The sequence below is a fragment of the Aythya fuligula genome, chromosome 1 (assembly GCF_009819795.1).
Source record: "Aythya fuligula isolate bAytFul2 chromosome 1, bAytFul2.pri, whole genome shotgun sequence".
NCBI classification, from domain to species: domain Eukaryota; kingdom Metazoa; phylum Chordata; class Aves; order Anseriformes; family Anatidae; genus Aythya; species Aythya fuligula.
In genome coordinates, this window is record NC_045559.1 from 206407252 (window position 1) to 206427932 (window position 20681).

Consider the following 20681-nt stretch of genomic DNA (forward strand, 5'->3'; position numbering starts at 1 on the left):
CAGAAAAAAAGAAACTAATTTTTGTTGTCTTGGTCATTGAAATTTTAGCTGGTAACTTTAATAAAGATAAATAAAATCATTGGTTTCCTACCTTAGTGACAGTAGGAATAGTGACTACTTGAAAAGAGAAAGCTTCGCTATCTGTAGTGTCTCCTCAGCTGCAGTGGATGCTCGTTTAAGACCCTCAGGGCTTCCAGGTGTTGGAAGTTAAAAAGAGCAATGTTGGAAGTTAAAAGAACAAAGGCTGCCAAGGTGACCTGGCAGCCACAAGATCCCCGTTTTCCCAATTCCTCGATCCGTTGCAGAACCAGTGGCTGGGCAGGGGTGGCTCGCAAGGCTCAGGTGCACGATGTCTGGCTCGAGGGCTGCAGGAGCTTCTTGAACGGTGGCAGCACACATCTTGTGCCAAGTCCATGGCACGCGACCGAGGCTGCGCTGGGAGCAAGAGCTGCCGAATGATCCGAATTCTTGGCCGTGGAAGGAGGGGAAGCAGGAGCCACTGCTGGGCCTGGTACCCAGCGCGCGGGTGGTGAGCCTGGCAGCCCTGTGCCGCCGCTCTCCTGGGGCACGCGCTGCACCTCCTGGTGCTGGGGGAACCTGAGGACCCTCGGACAGCTTACAGAAACGCAGCCCGCTGCTTCTGGACCCACAGCTTTCATTTTCTTCTCTCATTCTGATGCCTATGTCAAAAGGGAGGCAACGTAGTGCTGCACCGTCCTCCAGAAGCCTTCCTCTAGGACGCGTTATTCACAGCTCCCAGATGCAGAAATGGAAGTCCAGGGAGGTGAAACCTGCCACCTGAACTCATGTAGCAGTGGGCAAAGCTGCTCGTGACGAGGCCCCTGTCGTTTCTGGGAGGATTGCAGTCCCCCAGGAATCAGCACGGCAGCCTCGAGCTGAAAGCAGCGCGTACGGGGAGCCAGTGGAGTGCTCCTGCTGGGTGGATTCGGCTGATTGTTCCCGTGCTGCGGTGCCATTTCCTCTGCCTAAATTCTGCTTCGTGGAGCAATTACAACAAATGAAAAGCTTTCCTGAGCAAATGAAGAGCTGCGGTGCTGCGCTTGTGTGAAATGAAAAGCTCTCAATCGCATTTCCTAAAATGTGGTGTTTTCCCTCGAGGCCGCTCTTCGCTCAGCCACTCGCCCAGGGGCTGCAGCTCGCTGTCCCCACGGAGCTGTGCGGGGTTCCTGGAGGGCAGGGGATGCAGGTGGCCGTGCATGTGGCCGTGCTCTCTTTCTGAGACGTGGTGCAAGGAGAGCTGAGGTAGCTCCTGGTGCTGCTGTGCCGTGCTGCTGGTGCTCGTCCAGCCCGGGCCCCACGCAGCAAGGGGACACGTGCGTGGGTTCAGCAGAGAGTCAGCAAATCCCCGTCACAGCTGCAGCGGGGCCGTGCCTCTGGCTGCCCGATGCTTCTCACGTCTGGCTTCATGATGGGAGAAAAATTGCAAAATCCTGCATGCCTCATAGCATAACCTAGCCGACGTCACACAGGTGCATCTTTTTGGGGGCTGAAGATCTTTTTCCTTGGCTTCCCTTTCAGAGCTGATGAGCGTGCGGCGCACTGGGAGTGCCCGTGTGTGTGTGCAGGCAGCAAAACGGCGCTGGGGCTGCGAGCCTCACCCCTGCTGAGCTCGAGACCTGTGCTGACGTTAAAGCTGCGCTGAGTTAACCGTGCCGTGAAGGCTTTGAAGCCCCCGAAGGTCACATTTTGAGAGGTTTCTCTGGCCAGCCTGCTCCTGCCGGAGCCGCGCGCTGTCCCCTGTAACCGTGTTTTAAAGCCCCGTCTCTGGCTGCGGGACAGCTGCTGGGGATATTGTTTGGAAGAATGTGCCCTACCACAAATAGTTCCTCTGGGCAGGCTCCCCTCCGTGGGGGTTTGTATACTTGGGGTTTATTTTTTTTATGGGTGAATTTGAGACAGAACAAAATGAGCTGACATCTTCGTGTCGTTCTGGGGCAGTGTTGGTGGTGGGTCGCTCCTGCAGGGATCTGCTGAGCTTAGTTGGAGGAGTTGCCTGGTAAACCACATTTCTCCTTCGGATTCATCTTATGTCAAATGCTTTAATTAAAAAAAAAAAAGGTTCCTCTGTTGAGGATAGGCTGAGGTAATTTTGAAGCTTGGCTTTAATCATGATTCTCCAGAAGCATTTGCAAGCTCCAGCGGAGGGCAGAGGTCCCGCAGCCCTTACAGCACAGGGCTCGTGCTGCAATGCTGCCCACCACGCCAGGTCTGTCCCTCGGCCCGCGCCGTGTGGCACCAGGAGGGATGCTCGTGGTGAGAGCTGCAGCTGGGAACCTTGACCTTGGGCTTGTTGTTTTGGCCCTTTCTCTCCGGGGTAAGTTACAGATATATTGTGTTTGGGTTAAGACTGTGCAGAAAGGGAGTGAGAGGCAGATGATAAGTTTATCTTTAAGCTGTTCTAATTATAGGTAGGGTGCGTGAGATTTCGTCCAACAGCTTCATGCTGTCCTTAAACCATCGCTGCATCTTTCCTTTCTGGATTGAATTTTCAATGAAGTTTAAGATGACATCAGTGGCCTCAATTAAAATGAAAGAGCTATCCCTCGTGGGGAGATCTTCTAATTAGCGATCTATTTCTGCTCTTCACGCTCACTCAAAAGGCAGCTCCGGCTGTTTAGGGGCTACTCTGATTTAGGTTTAAATCGACGGCTCTCTCCGACGCTTTTAGCCTGGTTTCCTAAGGAAACAGGGTTTCTGTTACCGCTCTGTCACTCCCCAGCTCCTCATAATTTCTGATCTGTTGTCTCGCTTCAGGCACGTTAGTGAGAAAGAGGTCTTGAAGACAGAAGTTTCCTGCAACTTTTCATGAAAATAAGGAGCTCAGAAGACTGGAAAATCTCACGCTACCTGGGGGCATGCTGCATGAGCTCTGCTGTTAGCCTGTTCTGCTCACGTAGCACACACTCACTTAGCTGGTGCTCGTGGGGCACCCCTGCCCTGTGCAGCTGGTGGGATTTGGGAACGTGGGAGGGGGCTGAAGGTTTGGGGAGGAGACACAGGGGTCCTGAGGGCAGTCAGGGTTTATGCAGATTAGAAAGCACAAGGCTAATCTCCAGAAAATCATTCTGCATGGAACTGCTGAGTTTTGGGTGTGCTTTCAGCCTCCGAGACCAGGGGCTTGTGTGAACCAAAGAACCCGTGCAGCCCCAGATCCCTGCCCCTTTTAGAGGGGAGAATAATGAGCTGGTGGAGAACTAAAACACGGGTGTCTGACCAGGTCCCATAACCCTGAGAAGGTGCTGTAGTTGGTGTTTGGGGGGTCCTCCACCTGATGGTGGAGGTTTTGTTGTGCTGAACGTGGTGAGAAACCTCCTGGCCTCTGCGTTCACAGAGCAGCCCTCTGGAGGTCTCCTGCTCCAGCCCGAGCCCGGGCAGGGCCACCCAGAGACACTTGTCCAGGACTTTGGGTTTTGGGTCTCCAGGGATAGCACCAGCAGCATGTCCTCAGTGCTCTGTAAGGGTTTGAGGTTGGTATTCTGTGTGCTGGTCCTTTCGCTGGGTGTTTGGCCATCTGGGTATCCCACGGCTATTCCACATACACGTGTTAAAATGCACATCGTGTACGTGCTCGGGACAGTTGTCTGTGGGTGTGAAATCTCTGAGGAGTTTTCTCCGGTGGGGAAAAAATGAGAGCCATACAACTTCCAGCTAGAAAACCGTTCTTGCAGTAGGTGGGAGAAGTGCCCTAAGAGCTGCGGGCACGTCAGCGTGCAGAGCAGGAGCTGTATTTATTCGTATTTACCTGTGCTGGCTGGCAGCATGTGGTGGGTGCAGCAGTCACGTTCAGCACCGTGTTCAGAACATTTCTGATGCTGCTGGATACGGAGTTAGCAGGTCAGAAGCTGTCGTACCCGCTACAGCCGAAAATATTCCAATTTTCTAACGTGGGTTGGAGACAGCGAGTGACACCGGCAGCCCTGCAGAGACCCCAGTCGCCAGGCAGGACCAGCTCTCCGAGAAGACCAGTCGAGGCAAGCTCTGGCTGACTTGCTCTGTTTGCACTTCTGTTTCTTATCTTTTCCATAGAAGACACTCGGAGAAAAGCTGCTCCTGGCATTTCCCTGGGCTTTGGTGCATGCGGCGCCACTCCCTGAGCTCTCCCAGCCGTGCAGGCATGGCATGACCGGCGTGTTGGAGGGGGCAGTGCCTGCATCCTGCATCCAGTGAGAGGTGGATCCCCTCATCCTGGGGCAGGCGGCTGGCCCGGGTGGTCTTTAAGGTCCCCTCCACCCCATGCCCCTCTGTGACTCCCATCCCAGCGCTGGCAGCACCGCGAGCGTGCCGCGGGCTCCTTCGGGTGCCGGGTGCTGCAGGGAGCCGGGAGGGAGGGATCACTTTCCCTCCCTGTGCTCCCCGAGCTAAATTTACAGAGCGGCAGCTGATCCCCGCGTCCCGGTGGGAGCTCACAGCCACCCGGTGTGTGACGCCGGGTGACATTGCTGCCGGCCCTGTAGGTCACAGCAGCGGGAGGCAGACCGGGGCCCGGCTGCACTGGGCTGCACGTGCTGCAGCTTCCTGGAGGGTTTGGTGTCCTGTGTGCTCCGTGACAACGTGGGAGGGGAGCTAACGCTTCTGCAAGAAACATTTTTATTTTTATTTTTTGGGGAGTTAATGCTTTCTGCAAGCTGGAAAGCGAGAGGGCAGATCACCGAGAGGCTCCAGCTACAGACACCTGGCGCTGGCATTGGCAGCGCCCCGAGTGGGCTTGTGAAGAGTTCAGAAGGTTAAAATTGCTGTGGATATTTTTAATATCCAATATACTATTGAAATACAATCTCTCTATGCATAGGTAGCTTTTGAAATAATTCTGTTACACTCCTCACCTTAAAAAAAAACGTGAACAGAAATCTGCTCGGTAATCACACAGTGAGTCGTGCAGGTAGGGATTTACATGTGAAATTGTCTTTTAATTTAGTTGTTGTAATAGGAACTGGGATGTGAGCCATCTCCTTCCCTCTGTTCCGTGTTCACATACTCGTGCTTGCCTCCCATCTCCTGAACTCCTCCTACCCAGAGTGCCGTCCCAAACCTTGTTAGACTTTCCCACTCTCTCCGTTTTTTCTGATGATTTTCTTCACTTTTCCTTGGTGTCTCCCGTTTCTGCCCCATCTTCCCCTGAGGCTGGAGGAGGATGGGAACAAAAGAAAGATGCTGTTGTGATGGATGTGCTCCCTCAGTGAGCTCTGATCCGGCTGCAGACAGCGATGACAGGACACAAATATTCTTCAGTGGCCCAGCTGACAGCACCAGCAGCAGCCCTCACCGCTCCTGACACCTGATTGCCTTGGGTGCCACTCGTCTTTTCCATGGCTGTTGCTGTTTTGCCTGTGATTTGGTTGCACCATATTAACGTACAGGAAGCAAAAATGGAAATGGAGAACGGTTTAAGCAAAAGGCAAATATTGACCCCACAAACCGCCCGGGAGCATTTGGGGACTGGGAGAAGCAGGCTGCAAGCACCGGCACAGTGAGCTCGTGGGCTGTCCTTTACGTCACCGCAGTCTCCTTTTTTTTCACTATTTTTCATTTAATTGAGTAAGCCCCTGGACTTAACTTTTCAGGAGATGTGCTGGGAGCTGCTTTGTCCCGGTAAGCCCGCTGTAACCAGTGGAGCCCGCGGGGACCAGGAGGCTGCCTCCACGAAAGCAAGGCGCTGCCCTCCCTGCAGCCTCCAGAGGGTACACACCTCGGCCCCTGCGGACAGCACGGGCTTCAGCTTTCATTTGAAGTTGCAAAACCCATCCAGTAATAATCATTATTTTATTTTCATTGTTACCCCACTGACGTCAAGTCGGTTCCACTCCACCATTTAGCTGAATTCTGGGAGCGGTTACAATCCGGAGAAAAGTCTGCAATCCCCACAGCACAGGTCATGTTATTCTGGTACTCTGTGTTTATCTGTATTAAAGTCAATGTAATATTAATTTAACATAAATACTTGCTGGTTATTGCCTGACTTGTCTTCCCAAATGCCAGAGGTACTGCAGAAGCCGTGGCAGAGCACAGCAGAGGTGCTCCAGGCCCTCCCGCACCTCGGGGCCCTGCTGGGCTCTCGCCACCAGCTCCAGGCCAGGGGCGGCCTCCCCAGCACGAAAAAGGAGGCAAAATGCAACCGTGAGACTGGAAGTAGAGATAAATGCATGCAGCTCCAACAAGCTGCAGGTGTTCAGTAGTGGCAGTGTTTCTTACAGCAGCTCAGCCAGGCAGATGATGTAGTTTTAGTCTGAGTGAATAAAGCCTGAGGTGCTGCAACCCAGAGTTGCAGGGCTTTGCTACAGAAAGTGTTCCGTGACAACATGTGGATGTAATAGTAATTGTAAGGTGAAATACTTTTTAACTCTCCTGTTGTCTAAATGATGAATCGAAGAATAATCCTGCTCTTTCTTCTTCTCCTAGTTCTTGAGAGAGGACTTGAATTACCATGACCCAACGGTCAAGCACAGCACTTTCCATGGAGAAGACAAGCTCATTAGCGTGGAAGATCTTTGGAAGGCCTGGAAGACATCTGAAGGTAAAAAAATATAAAACACAAGCAAAATTAAATAACCTAAATAACCACACACACACACTCCTTGCTACAAAGGGCTGTGTGTACATCGCAGGGAAAATACTCTTATTCTGCCTTTGCTGCCTTCTCTAAGTTATTTTTCCAGCTTCTTTCTTTTGGGCATTTCTGCATTTTTTTGCTCTTGGTTCTTTCCAACTGTTAATGCTGGCATCTGAGTATGGCCATAAAAGTCTAAATTGTTTTTCTTTCTCTACCCCTATAAACGTGTTAAAATAGAGCCAAATACTGCCCTATTCCAGTTTCTCCTTTAAATTCTAGTTTCAGCTGATGTTTTATGGGGTAATAACATCCTACATATTAAATAGAGCTGTGTGGGAGTTTTTCTACAGATTGTATTTCCCTGAGAAGAAATTTGCTGAACTTGAGATGCTCCTTAAACTAGTGAAAAAAAGGTAGAATAAAATCCTAAAATGCTAAAGTGTACATAAATGCATTCAACATAGACATAAGCTGCAAGCTCATGAAATGGTTTTGTTCTTCGCAGCAGCTTAGTCCAGGGAGGTGGTGAAAGTTCAGTCCCTGGTGGGAAACTCCCTAAAACTTCTGAATTTTTGAAGAAGTTTTTAGGTTCGCTGGGACTTCTTGGCACAATTTCACTTTATTTTTTTTCCTGACCAGAATTTTAGAATTTCTGCTTTGAGAAATCTTAAAACTCACCCCTCCCCCTTCATTCTGCTTTAGAAACTTTTATTCTGGATATATTGGGGGTTTCCTGTGATCTGTGGCATGGACCATTTCTGCCAGTGACTGCATTTTGCTCCTCGGTTGTCCTTTTCTATTCGGTATGCTATTTGCTGCTCTCAAGACTGAGAACATCTTTTTTTTCCCAATAGTTTTAATTGCTGCTGATCAGTTCACCTGTAGTCTTTTCCCTTGCCTCTGTCCTCCAAGATCAGATAATGTTATGAACACCTCTTGCTTGAAAAAATGGCTTTTAGTCTTCTGATGAATTTATCAAGTTTTCCATTTCTCCTTCGTGTCCTGTACCATTTGCACGTGATTTGTCAGCCTCGGCTTTTAAATTACGCGGGGATGGGATGTGCTCAGTGCCTTCAAAGCCCTGTGTAGGTACAGCTGCAGGCATGTCAACATCTCTCCCAGTCCCAGGACCACGTTCTTAGCTGTAGTGTTTGAAGGGCTGTCTGAAGGTGCAGCGATTCTGGGCACGGCCCTGGCATTGTTTATCCAGACTCCCTGTCCCACGGAGATGCGCAGCCACGTGGTTAAAATTCTTGCCCAAGCCACTTGGAGCCAGCAGGACGCTCCCGAATCGCTCTGCCTGCTGTGTTCAGGGGAAGCCTTGTGTCAGAAATATTCACTGTGGTGCGGCTGATTACAGATGACTTTGCCAGAAGTGCATTTCAGCGTTGGTTGGGTAAGCACAGAAGCCATTAGGGGATGGAGGAGACCGTCCCGGGATACTCCCCGGGTCCCTTAATTGCGGAGCTGCTTTTGCTCTCTTCCTGTTGCTGACAAGTGCAGGAAGTGGCACTGCTCTGCGTGCAGCTCCTGTGGTACGGCTCTTGTTTTGGGGGATGTAATTAGCGCGCTGCTTTTCTTTCTCATTGTTCTGCGTATCTGGCTGACAAAATTAATGACTGGTTCCAAAAGTGGTCTCGTTTGGAGACTAATCCGGGCGTTTGAAAGCGAGCTGTAAAACAGTAGAAGCTGGCGAGAAGGCCAGGGCTCTGTGCGGCTGCGAAGGGCAGCATTGACACAGCACTTGAGGCGTGTCCAGGACATGTGTGCCCATTCCCTACATCCCTTTTCCGAAAGGTTGGGGTGCTTTTACAACGGCTTGGCTTTGATTTATATAAATCCCTCGGTACGTGGGGCTCTTTGAAGCAGGAGATGGCCTGCGGGCAGGGTGCAGAGCAGGCGCAGCCTCCATCTCTTCACGCAGCGGACTACATGCCGTCGTGCCCCTGCCGTGGCTGTGCAGCCCAGTGGGACCCTCTGGGGGCCTCCAGCATGGAGCAGATGGGGTTAGCAGGGTGCCCAGGTGCTTCAGAGCTTGCTTGAGTTTCTGCCCCTTGGCTTGGGGGGCTCTGTGGGTGCAGCAGGGCTGTCCTGCTGCGCTGGGCACGGCTACGGGCACCGCTTTCCCTCCCAGCTTCAGTTTCACGTCTTGCTTCTGGCCACAAAAACGAGTTTCCCACAGTTTGTGGTCCAGGGACTGTAACTACAGGGAGTTTCCTAAAGCTTTGCGTTTCCGAACATGCACCTATGAATCATTTTGCAAGTTTACATGAGGATTATACCTTCTTCTGAAGCCTTGCCGTCTCCTGCTGAACTCCTGGCTCTCGTCCCGTCGGTTCTGTCATCCTGCTGTTGGAGGCACCGAGCTCGCTGGAGTGATTTGGAAGATGCTTCTCATATTTGTGGGGCAAATCACTGTTGACATTTAAGACGGGGCCACGAAGCTTTGAGTTCAGTGTTGACACAGCCCTTTAAGCCAGTAGTAAATGGGTCTTTTCTCCGCTTGGCTGTTGGAAACCGCGCGTGAGTCAGCCTGGAGGACGCTGGGCTGGGTGCGAGACAGTGACCGGCAGAGTGGGTGTCCAGCACAGAGCTCTGTGAGCTGCTGGAGGCTGGGTAAATGCCCCGAGAACTCAGCCCACGCTCAGCAAAGGCAGAAGCTGATAAATTAAAGCATTGCAAAATAACAACCCCAATGTAAGATTATGTTGCCTGATTTCCTTTGCTTTCACGTTGCTGCTGTAAGTACAGCAGAACTAAGCTGGAAAGGCAGAAGCTCCCTTCCCAATGGTTTTGTTATCCATGGTATTTGAGCTTTTTGTGTCTCTCAGTGTTGATGTTCAGCCCCTCAAAGCAGGGCTCCCAGGCTGACTGCGCATGTTGGAAATCCACGAGGTAGGTGAGGGCACTGCACAGAAAGGTTCCCCTGGACAAACGTGCTTTGCTGGCAGTTAGGAGACAGCAGCAATATCACCTGGATGACAGAAAGCTAAGCAGTTTCCCTTACCACCTGTGTGTACTTTGGGGCTCCCAGAGGACCTCGGCCACTGGTACATTCCTGGTATAACAGCCCTTGAGATTTCATGGCCTCCGATGCTGACTCACTGCATATTTTGTAGGAAGGTATCTGTTTCAACTCTACAAATGTTTTCCCTTTGCTGAAGGCAGTAGGAAGAGGTGTACCTGGGGAAGTAACTGGTTATGCTGTTGTTGCTGACTTGATGATTTTAGTTGCTTGGTAAAAATCCTAAGCTGCTTGCGTGTTTTCTACCCACAGTGTATAACTGGACGGTTGACGAGGTGGTTCAGTGGCTCATTACCTATGTCGAGCTGCCGCAGTACGAAGAGACCTTCAGAAAGCTGCAGCTGAGTGGACATGCCATGCCCAGGTCAGTGCTCACTGCGTAGTCTGTGGGAGGCATGCCAGGGAGAAGAACAGACTTGAGGTGGCTCGTAACATCGTGTGCAGTTCATCTGCGTGTGCAGAACCACGTAGGATTCCTGTTCTGCTTCAGTTACACTTGGAGGGTTTGGCTCTGCTGCAGTGTTCTTTGCAGGGATTGATTTAGCTGTAAGTGGGCAGGTACCTGCTGTGGGTGAAAGGAGAGGCTGCAGTTTGAGCGGTCTGGTTGGAAATGCTGCCCGTGCTGGTTTGGGACCAGAGTTCATCAGTCTGCATATGCCCGAGCTGTGTTTTCAGAGCTAAAACCCCGAGCTAGAGCAAAACAGATCTAGGTGACGTCCTGGCTCTGCCACAGATTTCCTTCATAATCCCAGGGAAGTCACCAGGCTTCTCTGTCATTGTTCATCATCCTCAGCAAAGGGATGATCTCTGCTTGCTGGGTTGCATCTAGAAGTTAAGGGGTACTGGCTCAGGGGTAGGTGTGTGTCTCTGCACCACCCAGCACTGGTACGTGCTGTTAATTCATGCCTCTTGATGCTCCAGCAAAGGAGACTTCAAACCCACAAGATCCTCAAGAGAAGTGCTGGCTGTAAAGTGGCTTAAACTCATGACAAACTTGAAAAATCTGAGTGCAGCTTTTTGGGTAAAGGTTATTCTCTCTGTACAGGAACCTATAAACTGACGGATAAGTTAAAAAAAAAAAAAAAAAAAAAAAAAAAAGGTGTTCAAGGCAGTGCAAGGTGTGTGCTCAGGTTTCTTCTGTGTGGGAAGTATGTCCCTACAGTCAGATGTCAAAGGCTATCAGTGGAAATTGATTTAATAAATTAATTATGTCAGTAGTTTAGGTTGTCAGGATAAATAAAATAGGCATGGCCATACTTTTTTATCCTCTCTAACTGAAGCCAAAGATGATCGTAGAATCAAAGGATATCCCGAGTTGGAAGGGACCCCTAAGGATCATTGAGTCCAACTCCTTGCTCCACACAGGTCTACCCAAAAATTCAGGCCATATGGCTGAGAGCACAGTCCAAATGCTTCTTAAACACTATCATGATGCTGTTTAACACTTAGATACAGATCTTCTTTATAAGAAACAATTTTATTCGAGGGATTTCTTTTGTCCTGATGGTCTAAGCAGGTAGTTTATTGGTCCTGTTCATCACATTTCTCCTCCTGTAGTTTCCATGTTACTAATTATGGGCAGTTATTAATTCAGATGGATATGACCGTGCCTCATTCTTTTTTTTTTTTTTTACAGGCTAGCCGTAAACAACGCTACCATGATGGGAACTGTTCTGAAAATGACAGACAGAAGCCACAGGCAGAAACTGCAGCTGAAAGCTCTCGACACTGTGCTCTTTGGGCCTCCTCTCTGTAAGTAACACTGCAAACCTCAGCGCTGTTAAGTGAGAGGAACGGTATCTGCTCAGCATCAAACAGCAGAGATACACATCAACGTGATCCAGAGTTTATGCTGTTTAAATTGTTGCTGGTGTGATCAGCCAGACACAGCAACAGGTTGCCTCTGGTGTAACCCAGCAGCTCTGCAGCCGGAGAGGCATCCTGCCACAAAGCGCTGTGTTTGTCTGACGGGCCTCTTGCAGGCATGGGCTGCATTTTCCTGCTGGGATCTCCCGTGTCTGTAGGAGAAACCTTTCCATCCTTTCCCTTAATTGCAGTGCTGGCCCTGTGGCCCAGCGGTGGGGTTTGCAGCTATGTGTTAACATCTGTGGATGGGAGCCACCTGCATCCACCTGCAGCAGCTGCCTTCAGGTGCAAGTGCAGGCTGTCCGGGTCCTGGCTGCCCAGCTCCTCCAAACCAGCAGAACAGCAGTGTTTAGGATGAATGAGAGCAAGGGACTGAGTTCTTTTGATGCTGATTACAGGCTTCTGTTGATGATCTAGAAGCGCTCTGATGTTTATCTCAGCGCAGCTTGGGGTGCTCCTTTTGCATTCGTTCTGTCTGCCTCATGTCTGCCGTCTCTTTATTAAATGTACTTCTTGTGTCTTTCCCACTTATTCATGTTTTCCTCTTTAGCTTTTGATGCTTTTGTGAGGTAAACTGAAGCCTTGCTTGATCAGGGGCCTGTTTTGCTTGGCATCACGCAGATGTGATGGGTTTTTAAGGCAGCCTGTATTGACTGCACACGTCCTGAGCCCTCCTGCAAAGTGCTTATCTTTCCCTTTTAGTCATCTTGTACTCCCTGTGTGAGAGGCTTTCAAAAATGAATACAAAGGGGTTCTTTCTCACCAAATACAATACAATACAATACAAATACAATGCAAATACAATAGTCTGGATGCAAATTCTGGCTCAGGAACTGCCATGGTTTCAGTTGCTGGCAGCTGGAAATACACACCATCAGAAATACTACTTCCTCTGTTATTTCTGTGGTTTTTTAAGCGTCTGCTACTGCCCACTGTTGGCAGTGCCAGCGAGGATGGCTGCACCAGAGAGTCGGCAGTAGCAGGCAGGATGAACCTTGGCTCTGCACAACGTGGACACGCTAACGACCTCACAGAGAAATTGATTTTTTTTGGCTGGTGAGAAGCGATAAGGTGCTTCCAAAGTCCAGCCCTTGGTGCAGCCGGTGCCATCACTTCTTGTCTTCAGTCTGTGTCCAAACTCCCGAGAGGCAGCGCAGCAAGGCAAATCCTGGGCAAATCGGCTGCTTGAAGTAAACTGGGTGAAATTTATGAGGCTTGGAGGAGACAGGAGCCGACTGAATGAGCCGTGCAGGTTACACAGCCAGCCGTGTTCGCTCGCAGTCATTACAAAACACGTGCTGCCTCGGGGACGGTTTCCTTTCTCAGTCACAGGCCTCTCGGTCGGCACGGGGCAGCCCCAGCTCTGCCCTTGCGTTGTTCCTGCTGGCAGCGGCAGGGCTCGGAGCAGGAACCTGCCAGGCAGTTGCAAGATGCTCTGGAAATGGCAGAGTAAATTGCTCTCAGTGATTCCAGGTCAGCGGCTGCTCCCTGTGTTAGAGGTACTGCTGCGTGCCGCCGTGGCACTGTAACACCAGCCTCCGGTCATGCAGGTTGCCGTGCGTGGTGAGCGGCACTTGGAGTGCTTCAGGTTGGTGTTGGAGCAGGGTCACTCCCTCACTCCCCCCCCCCCACTCGCTCACTCCCACCCCTCAAAGAATAAAACTGAGAAAATGTGATGGAAAGGGCTCAACGGCTGAGATAAGGACAGGGAGATCACTCAACTGTTATTGTCATGGGCAAAATAGACTCAGAACAGGGAGATTAACAAAATTTATTGCTAACAAGATAGAGCAGGGAGGAACGAACAAAAAAACAAACTCCAGCACCTTCCCCCATCCACCTCTTCCACCTTCTCCCCCCCGAGCAGTGCAGGGGAACGGGCAATGGGGGCTGCGGTCAGTCCCTGAGGCTTCATCCCCGCCACCCCTCACGGTCCCTCTGTGCCCCTGCTCCCCGTGGGGTCCCTCCCATGGATGCCATCCTTCCCAAACGGATCCTTCAGGGGCTTCAAGAACTGCTCCCACACGGCTCCGTCCCACGGGGTCCATCCCCCAGTCCCAAACTGCTCCAGCACGGGGCCCCCACGTGTGGGCGGCAGCTCCCCCCAGACCCCATCCACCTGCTCCACCGGGGGCTCCTCCACCCATGGGGGGGCTGCAGCGTGGAGATCTGCTCCGTGTGGGACCCATGGGTGCAGGGGGACAGCCTGCTCCACCGGGGGGCTCTCCACAGGCCGCAGGGGAACTTGTGCTCTGGTTCATGGAGCACCTCCTGCCTCCTGCTGCACTGACCTTAGGGGCTGCAGGGCTGCTTCTCTCTCCTCTCTCCAGCTGCTGTTGTGCAGCAGTTTTGGTTTTCCCTTTCTTCAATCTGCTCTCTCGGAGGCACAAACAACATTGCTTACTGGCCTGGCTCTGTGCAGCAGCAGGTCCCTGTGGAGTCAGCTGAACCTGGCCCTTACCTGACATGGGGCAGCTGCTGGGCTCTGCTGGACAGAGGCCACCCCTGCAGCCCCCCACAACCAAAACCTTGCCATTAAACCCAGTACAGTACCGATCAGGTATGTGAATCCTTTAAGCTTTTAGCTGATGTAGGGATTTAACGTTTTTTAGACAGCAATATTTGCTAGTTGGTAGTTAACTGAATGGATTTGTCTCTGGTTTATCATGGTGAGAACTCACTTATCTAAAACTAATTTCTTGAGAAATTGATTGCAAGGCAGCAGTTCTCAGCAGCCATCAGCGATCAGCAGTAATTCAGGAAGTACTCCGCGACCTTTTAAGCTGCAGAAGCTGCTCTTCTGGCTCAGCAGTAGATTCAGTGGTTTCAGGTACGTTCCAGTTCTTGTTCTTTTTGTTTGGTCGGTGAAGGTGGTCTCCTCTGCTCCTTGCCGCTGCAAGGGAAGCTCCCAGCAGCAGGATGTGGCTCATGGGTACAGGACCTTAAGGGTTTTTCTTCTCTCCCAAAGCAGCTCTTGTACCTGCAATGCATAGGAAGTAATAAATACACCCAGCCCAGCTTGGAGTGCCACGGCTGCTTCCTTCAGACTCACAAATCCAGACGTCTCACTGCCAGGGGGGATTCCAGCCCAAGTACCAGGGCACTGTTTCTCATTCTGCCCCATGAAGTCGGGAAGACTTCCTCGTCCTGAGGCTAAAAACTTCTCTGATGTCTCCTGTAGTTTGGAGCAGAGGCTTCAGCCAGCACCACTTAGCTGATGCGCGCCTGGCCAATTTGCTTGCTGATCAGCAGACTCCTGTGGTCTCACGAAGGCTCATTTTCTATGCCAGACTCCAGACGTATGATTCCTCTCTTCAAAGAGGTCTGCTCGCTTGCAGGGCTACAGCTCTGTAATTAATCCATCGCACAGGAGTGTGGTGAAATTACAAACCAAGCGAGATGAACTGATCGAGTCTGTGTCTGTGTTCCTTTGTTTTCCTGTTCCTTAGTTCAGAAATGCATCCAGGACCAAATATCACAACTTCGGGTGAAACAGGAGAGGAGAATTTAAGGAAGCAAGCAGTGAAATGTAAAACCATAGGGTTTTCTTTGTGAGTAGTGAATGTAGATTTTTATTCTTAACTCTCAAGTAACAGACTCAGCTGTTTGTCTCCTCACGTTGCCCAAGGCAGCACCGTGGTGCGATTTTGGATCGGACAATGGGCACCCGAACAGGACGTGGCACTTGTTGCAGGTTTCTGGATGAACTTACTTTTTTTTTTGTTTTTCAGTAAGTGTTTATTTCTTTGGTGTCCACTCGGGGGTGGACAAAGCCAGGTGTCCGTTGGTAGAGCTTGGTGTGGCTGATTTGTTTCTGTTTGTTGTGATTAGAAGAGTATTTGACAAGTACTTCGAGACCCGCTTAAACATTATTTGTTTAAAGCAATAGAATTTCTTAACCAAATAGCAGATTGATTTATCGCTGTGAGATTTACCATCCTCTTTAAATATTTACAGTTAAATGGATTGTGTTTGGATTTCCTGCACCTATGCAGAAAAGCAGCTTTGTCCCATTAGGACACTTCACAAGTGACTTTTCTGCTCACAAGTCAGCGCTGTCCGTCAGTGGAGCTGTCTGTCCATGTGACAAGCACCTGTTAAATAAGCTGTGGCTTTTTTTAACAATAGCTAGGAAGCTAAAAACCCAGGGGGTGTGCTTGGTGTTCAGACATCCCATTGTCCTCAAAATCAGCAAATCTTTCAAAGGTGTAAGGTTCTTTACCTGATCCTGGTGTGAGCCCACTAGCAAACAGAAGTGTTCCAGTACTGGAGGATAGTCCCAGTCTTGGTACAGACAGAGACACGAATGCCAAGTGCCTTCAGGGAAATGCAGAAGACTGGTAGCTTGGTTTTTAAAGGAGGTGTGTGTTCTGTACTTGGTTTTATGCTGTTGTACCTCAAGCAGCTGCAGCCTGAGCTTTTCTTCTTTCCTGTGTTGTCTGAAAACATCTGCTTCTGCACGTGGCAGGCTGCATCGCAGATCTGATTAGTTCCCACAGAGGAACCAAAAAATTAGTAATTCCCATGTTTTCTGATACTTCAATTTCACTATAAATAGCTGGTGTGGAATGTAGATTTCTTTTGTTTAATCAGTGCTAATGTAAGTTGCTTTAAAATTGCTGTTTTTCCAATAATCCAGCTGGGTTTTATTCCCAAAGTAAAGCATTGGGAAACTTTCAGTTTAAAAATTGAGGCTTTGAATTTGTGTCATTCATGGTGGGTCTCTGGTTCAAAAAAATTCAGGTTACTCTTACACTTTTACTATTGCTTAGCTTCTTACCTCGCTTCTTTAAAGTAGCAAGGTAAGAAGCTAAGCTTTTTTCTTTAAAACACGGCAGCGCTGCAAACCCAACGCAGCGTATGATCATCCTGCAGTCACCTGCATGCCTGCTGTGGGCTTTGGCAAAACGGTGTCTGTGCTTCCTCCTTGCCTCCCACAAATAAAAAGAAAAAAAGCACGGAAACTGGTGTCTCCAGTGCCGTTTGCTCACCCTGCAGTGTTTGTACCCGTGGTGCTCTTGGCGCTGTCTGGCAGCTGAGGTTCAGCTCTGAAAGCTGCTTGAGACACTCGCTACGCGGTCGGCTTCTGCCATGGCGTGTTAGACAGGCTAAATAGCTGGGACAGCAGAAAGTCCTGCTATGGTGAGATAAAAACAAGAAAATGGAGCGTTCAGGGGTGATCCTGTGCTGCAGGGACACCTCACTGGTGCCCACGGGCGCCAAGCCTGGCGGGTGCTTGTGTCAAGGCTGCCAGCCACGGCCGAAGGAACCCATCCGTGCGCCTCGTGCAGGAACCAGGGGTGAATCACAGAATCACACAGAATTTCTAGGTTGGAAGAGACCTCAAGATCATCAAGTCCAACCTCTGACCTAACGCTAGCAGTCCCCACTAAACCATATCCCTAAGCTCTACGTCTAAACGTCTTTTAAAGACTTCCAGGGATGGTGACTCCACCACTTCCCTGGGCAGCCTGTTCCAGTGTCCAACAACCCTTTCGGTAAAGAAGTTCTTCCTAACATCTAACCTAAAATGATGTTAAAACGTGATGTTAACGTGATGTTAAACGTGAAAAACGCCACCTCTTCTGTTTGGCATAGGTCTTTGGAGAAGGAGCACACCACCTCCCTGTGCCTTTCCCAGCGCTGTGCACCGCAGCCTGGGGTCTGTCTGCGCGCAGAAACCGGCTGCAGAAACTGCGGGCAGCACGGGCAGCTCTGTGCTGGGATAAGTCACGTTCCTCTGGGGTAGTTAATGCCTTTGCAAAGCAGAGTTGTTAGAAAGGCAGTAAGCAGAAGGTGTTCTGGCACGAAATGCCTGATCTGGAGCAGTTTGATCAAACCAAGCGTGATCCCAGCACCTTGGGCATTTCGTGGGGCCGCAGCAGTGTGTGTGAGCTGAGTGCTGGTGAGGCAGTCTTGTGGTTCACGTAGCTGTGGCTGAGAGCAGCCAGGCACACGCCTTTGGAGGCAGGTGAGGTTGTAGTGAAGTAGATGGACGTGGCACTGCGATTCTGAATGCATCTTCTCCTGCTGTGTTGGCACTTGGAAGGAAACAGCATGTGCAGCCGTCCCATCCCCCTGGTGAGCCACCAGCCCCCGCGGCAGCGATTCCAGGAGACCCCGACAGAGCCCCTCCAAGGGTTTTACTAAAATGCAGCTTAAGCTGTTTGGAAGCTATAATCATTCATTTGCTAAATTCCAGGCACTTCTGCTAGCTATTAGGGGAATATGGGTGGGTTTGTGTGTTTGGTGTGGTTTGGTGGCAGGGGGTGGCATTGTGCACAGCAAACCAATGTGCGTTCTGGAAAGGGACTTGGTGAAGTGCTTGTCAGGGAAACCCCACTTAGTTGCAACAATAGCTAGTGAACATGCTTTATGCTCTTCATTTTTGAGTAGGTTAATGGTACTGAGAACTCCATTTGTGGAAAAATAATTGGCAGTTTGTGGTAAACGCTGTTTTTTGTGAGCGTCAGTACAAAATGTAACAGCTGTACTTTCGTCCTTTCTCCCCCTCCTGAAGCCCATGTGGAAGCTGCAGCCTGTCTGGTCTGCGGGGCGATGGGCTGAATCCAAGCACGGCTTGGATCTGTCACAGAGTATGAGAGTGCACAAACTGGGGTAAAGTAATCAAGTTTCAGATGATTTGGGTTTTTATTTACCATTCTTTGAAGCACTCAGAGGCAGTGGCCGGGATGTCCATCCCAGCTGGTGGCCCCGGCCCTGCTCGCAGTGCTCGTCGTTACCCACACACTTCTTCCCAGGAATGAGGACTTCAGTTCTGGTGAACCTGCATTCTTGCAGGGCTGCAGGAAGCAAAAAGGCAACTTTTACGTCTAAGCTGAGTTTTCCCTATTGTTTCCTTAATGCTTGTCTTCAGTGGAAGCCGCCGGAGAGGAAGGATGCTTGCCAGGCGGCTGCGTGGTGTGGCTTTGGCAGCAGGAGGAGGCTGTGAGTCAGCAGGGCTGGGTTTGGTTGGGGCTGGGTTTGGTTGGGGCTGGGTTTGGTTGGGGCTGGGTTTGGTTGGGGCTGGGTTTGGTCGGTGTCTCACGGGGCTGCACCCAGCACCCCGGGCTAAGGCAGGCTGGAGCTGCCCGGCTGGGAAGGCAGCAGAGCTGCAGCGCTGGGCAAAGCAGGCAGTGGGAACGGGGGGAAACCTGCAAAGGAGAGGAGAGCTCGAGCATTGTGCGAGGGCAGAGAGCAAGTCATCTGAACGAGTCGCCCAGGCAGTCTTCTCACGACACGAAATAAGAGGGATCTGAAGTGATGCATGTGCAGCAACTTGCCAGGAGCTGCTTCTTAGGAAGAGGATGTTGTGATAATCCATCCGGAATGGGAAGCGGGGCCAATGCGAGTCTTGTTTATTTCTTTAGCGTTGAATTTACAAGTGAGTGTTTTCAGAGAATGACTGGACTCTTCTGTGGCACGTTAGGTGATGCACTAGGTGACACAGAAGGGGGGAAGGTGCTTGGATGGCCTCCTGGCCACCCCGGGGGGCTCCTGGAGCAGCCTTGTCCATGACCCGCATCAGCTGGGTGCAGGGCTGCTGGCACGGCCACATCCCACGGTTCCTTTGAATGGTTCAGTTGGAACGAGGACATTATTCCTCTTCTTTCTTCCATTTATGCACCTACAGAGACCAGTGTGGTGTTTGTGTGTTTAAGCAAATTAAAGCTATTAATACTGCAGTCAGGTGCTGGTGGGCTGGGCAGAGCAATAGCTACCAGGCATTGCTCTTCATCGATTAAGCACTTCAAGGGACAGGTGGCACTGATACTTTCCAGCAATAGATTAACCATTGCATTCCACTCTTACTTAAAAAATTGTCCTAAGGCAGGGGGTTATACACATCTCCATGAGCTGTACCGGTATTGCTAAGCCAAGATCTTTATTTAATCCGTTTCTGCTGAAATTCTGTTAATCTTCTGACAAATGGGAGGTGATTTTTCCTTAGCTTCAAGTATAGCAGGCTACAATGAGAGCAGTAAAAAGGAAAAAAGCAAGCAGCACAAGCTGAGATGTGTCGTTGTGTCCATGATCTGTGCCTGTGCCCCTGGACTTCTACGGGGGCAGCAGTGCTGCATCGCCTGCTGCTGCTTCGTGCCCGCGGCCGTCAGTCCAGCTTCAGCCTCACATGCTGCTCGTCACCACGCTGAAGTTGAATGCAGCCTGAACAGTTGGTCAGGAAGAACAAAGTGGAGCAAAGCGGTGTAAGGTTACACAGAGATGACCTGAGCAGTGCAGGTACCGTAATTCAATGAGCTCCTGCTGCTGCTGCTGCAGCCGAGCTGGGGTGATGAGCTGAGTTTGCCCCAAGCCTCTTGCAGAGACAGGATTGAGGTGGCAGCTTAAATTTCCTTTGCTGGAAATTCCTAAGTGGTTCGTGTCTCATGTGCAGCAGGCTGGGAACACGACTGCTTGCAAGCGCCAGTTTCCAGGAAAGTGCAAGCACTTTCCTTCATCAGCCCACACCCAGAAAGAAAAACACCCGCTGAGGACAGATAATGGGAGGTCTGTAGAGGAGAATGCTCTCAGGTATCCATCTATTTCAGCTGGGGGCTCTGGTCGGTGATACCCGAGAGCCAGTGCTCCAGCTGGGACACCCTTTGTATCGCCAGCCTGCGGACCGGGGCTCCCTCGCCTTTCACATTTCTCTCCAGGGCAGCATCTCCAGTCACGGCTTCACTTTTTAGTAAAACCACAGTCGGATGTGCTGCATCACCCAGGGTTTGTATGACCATCATATGTTCACTGGACAACACCTATCAGATAGAGTGGGGGAGGCCAGTTTGTGTCCTGAGCCAGTGCCCTTACTGCTTGCAGAAACTCTGCCCGTTTCTGGTGCCTCCTCTGTCCGTAGCGGTACCACCAAGGCAATGGCCTGAGCTTGCAAGCTGGTTTTGGGTGCATCTTTTCCTCTTACTCTTAAAATGCACTTACAGAAATAAGTTAAACGTATTAAAGATTTTCGTGTCATGTTTGCACTTCTGTCCTGTGCTCTTCAGGCGATCCATCTGCCCCAGAAATCTCAGTGTTTACATGCAGAATATCCATTGTGACACACCTGGATATTTCTGTCAACCCAGGGTACCGTCCTTTACACATGTCCCTCATGCTGGCTGGTGTGTACTCCTCATTTCTGATTTTCTCTCAGCCTGAGCAGTTCCTACCAGCCGCAGATGCCAGCAGCCCGTGTGAGTAACTCCAGAAATGGTCTCTGCGGGT

At 50.6% G+C, this 20681-nt stretch overlaps 1 protein-coding gene across 5 annotated transcripts in view; it reads left to right on the plus strand.

Moving 5' to 3' along the window:
* The window catches only part of STIM1 (stromal interaction molecule 1), an 82531-nt gene that overhangs the window by 33418 nt on the left and 28432 nt on the right, over nucleotides 1-20681 (plus strand). For all 5 annotated transcript variants that reach the window (XM_032194993.1, XM_032195015.1, XM_032195008.1 and 2 more), the window contains exons 3-5: nucleotides 6418-6532; nucleotides 9846-9957; nucleotides 11230-11345. In XM_032194993.1, the coding sequence (XP_032050884.1) occupies nucleotides 6418-6532; nucleotides 9846-9957; nucleotides 11230-11345 (343 nt within the window). The remainder of the gene's footprint in view (nucleotides 1-6417; nucleotides 6533-9845; nucleotides 9958-11229; nucleotides 11346-20681) is intronic.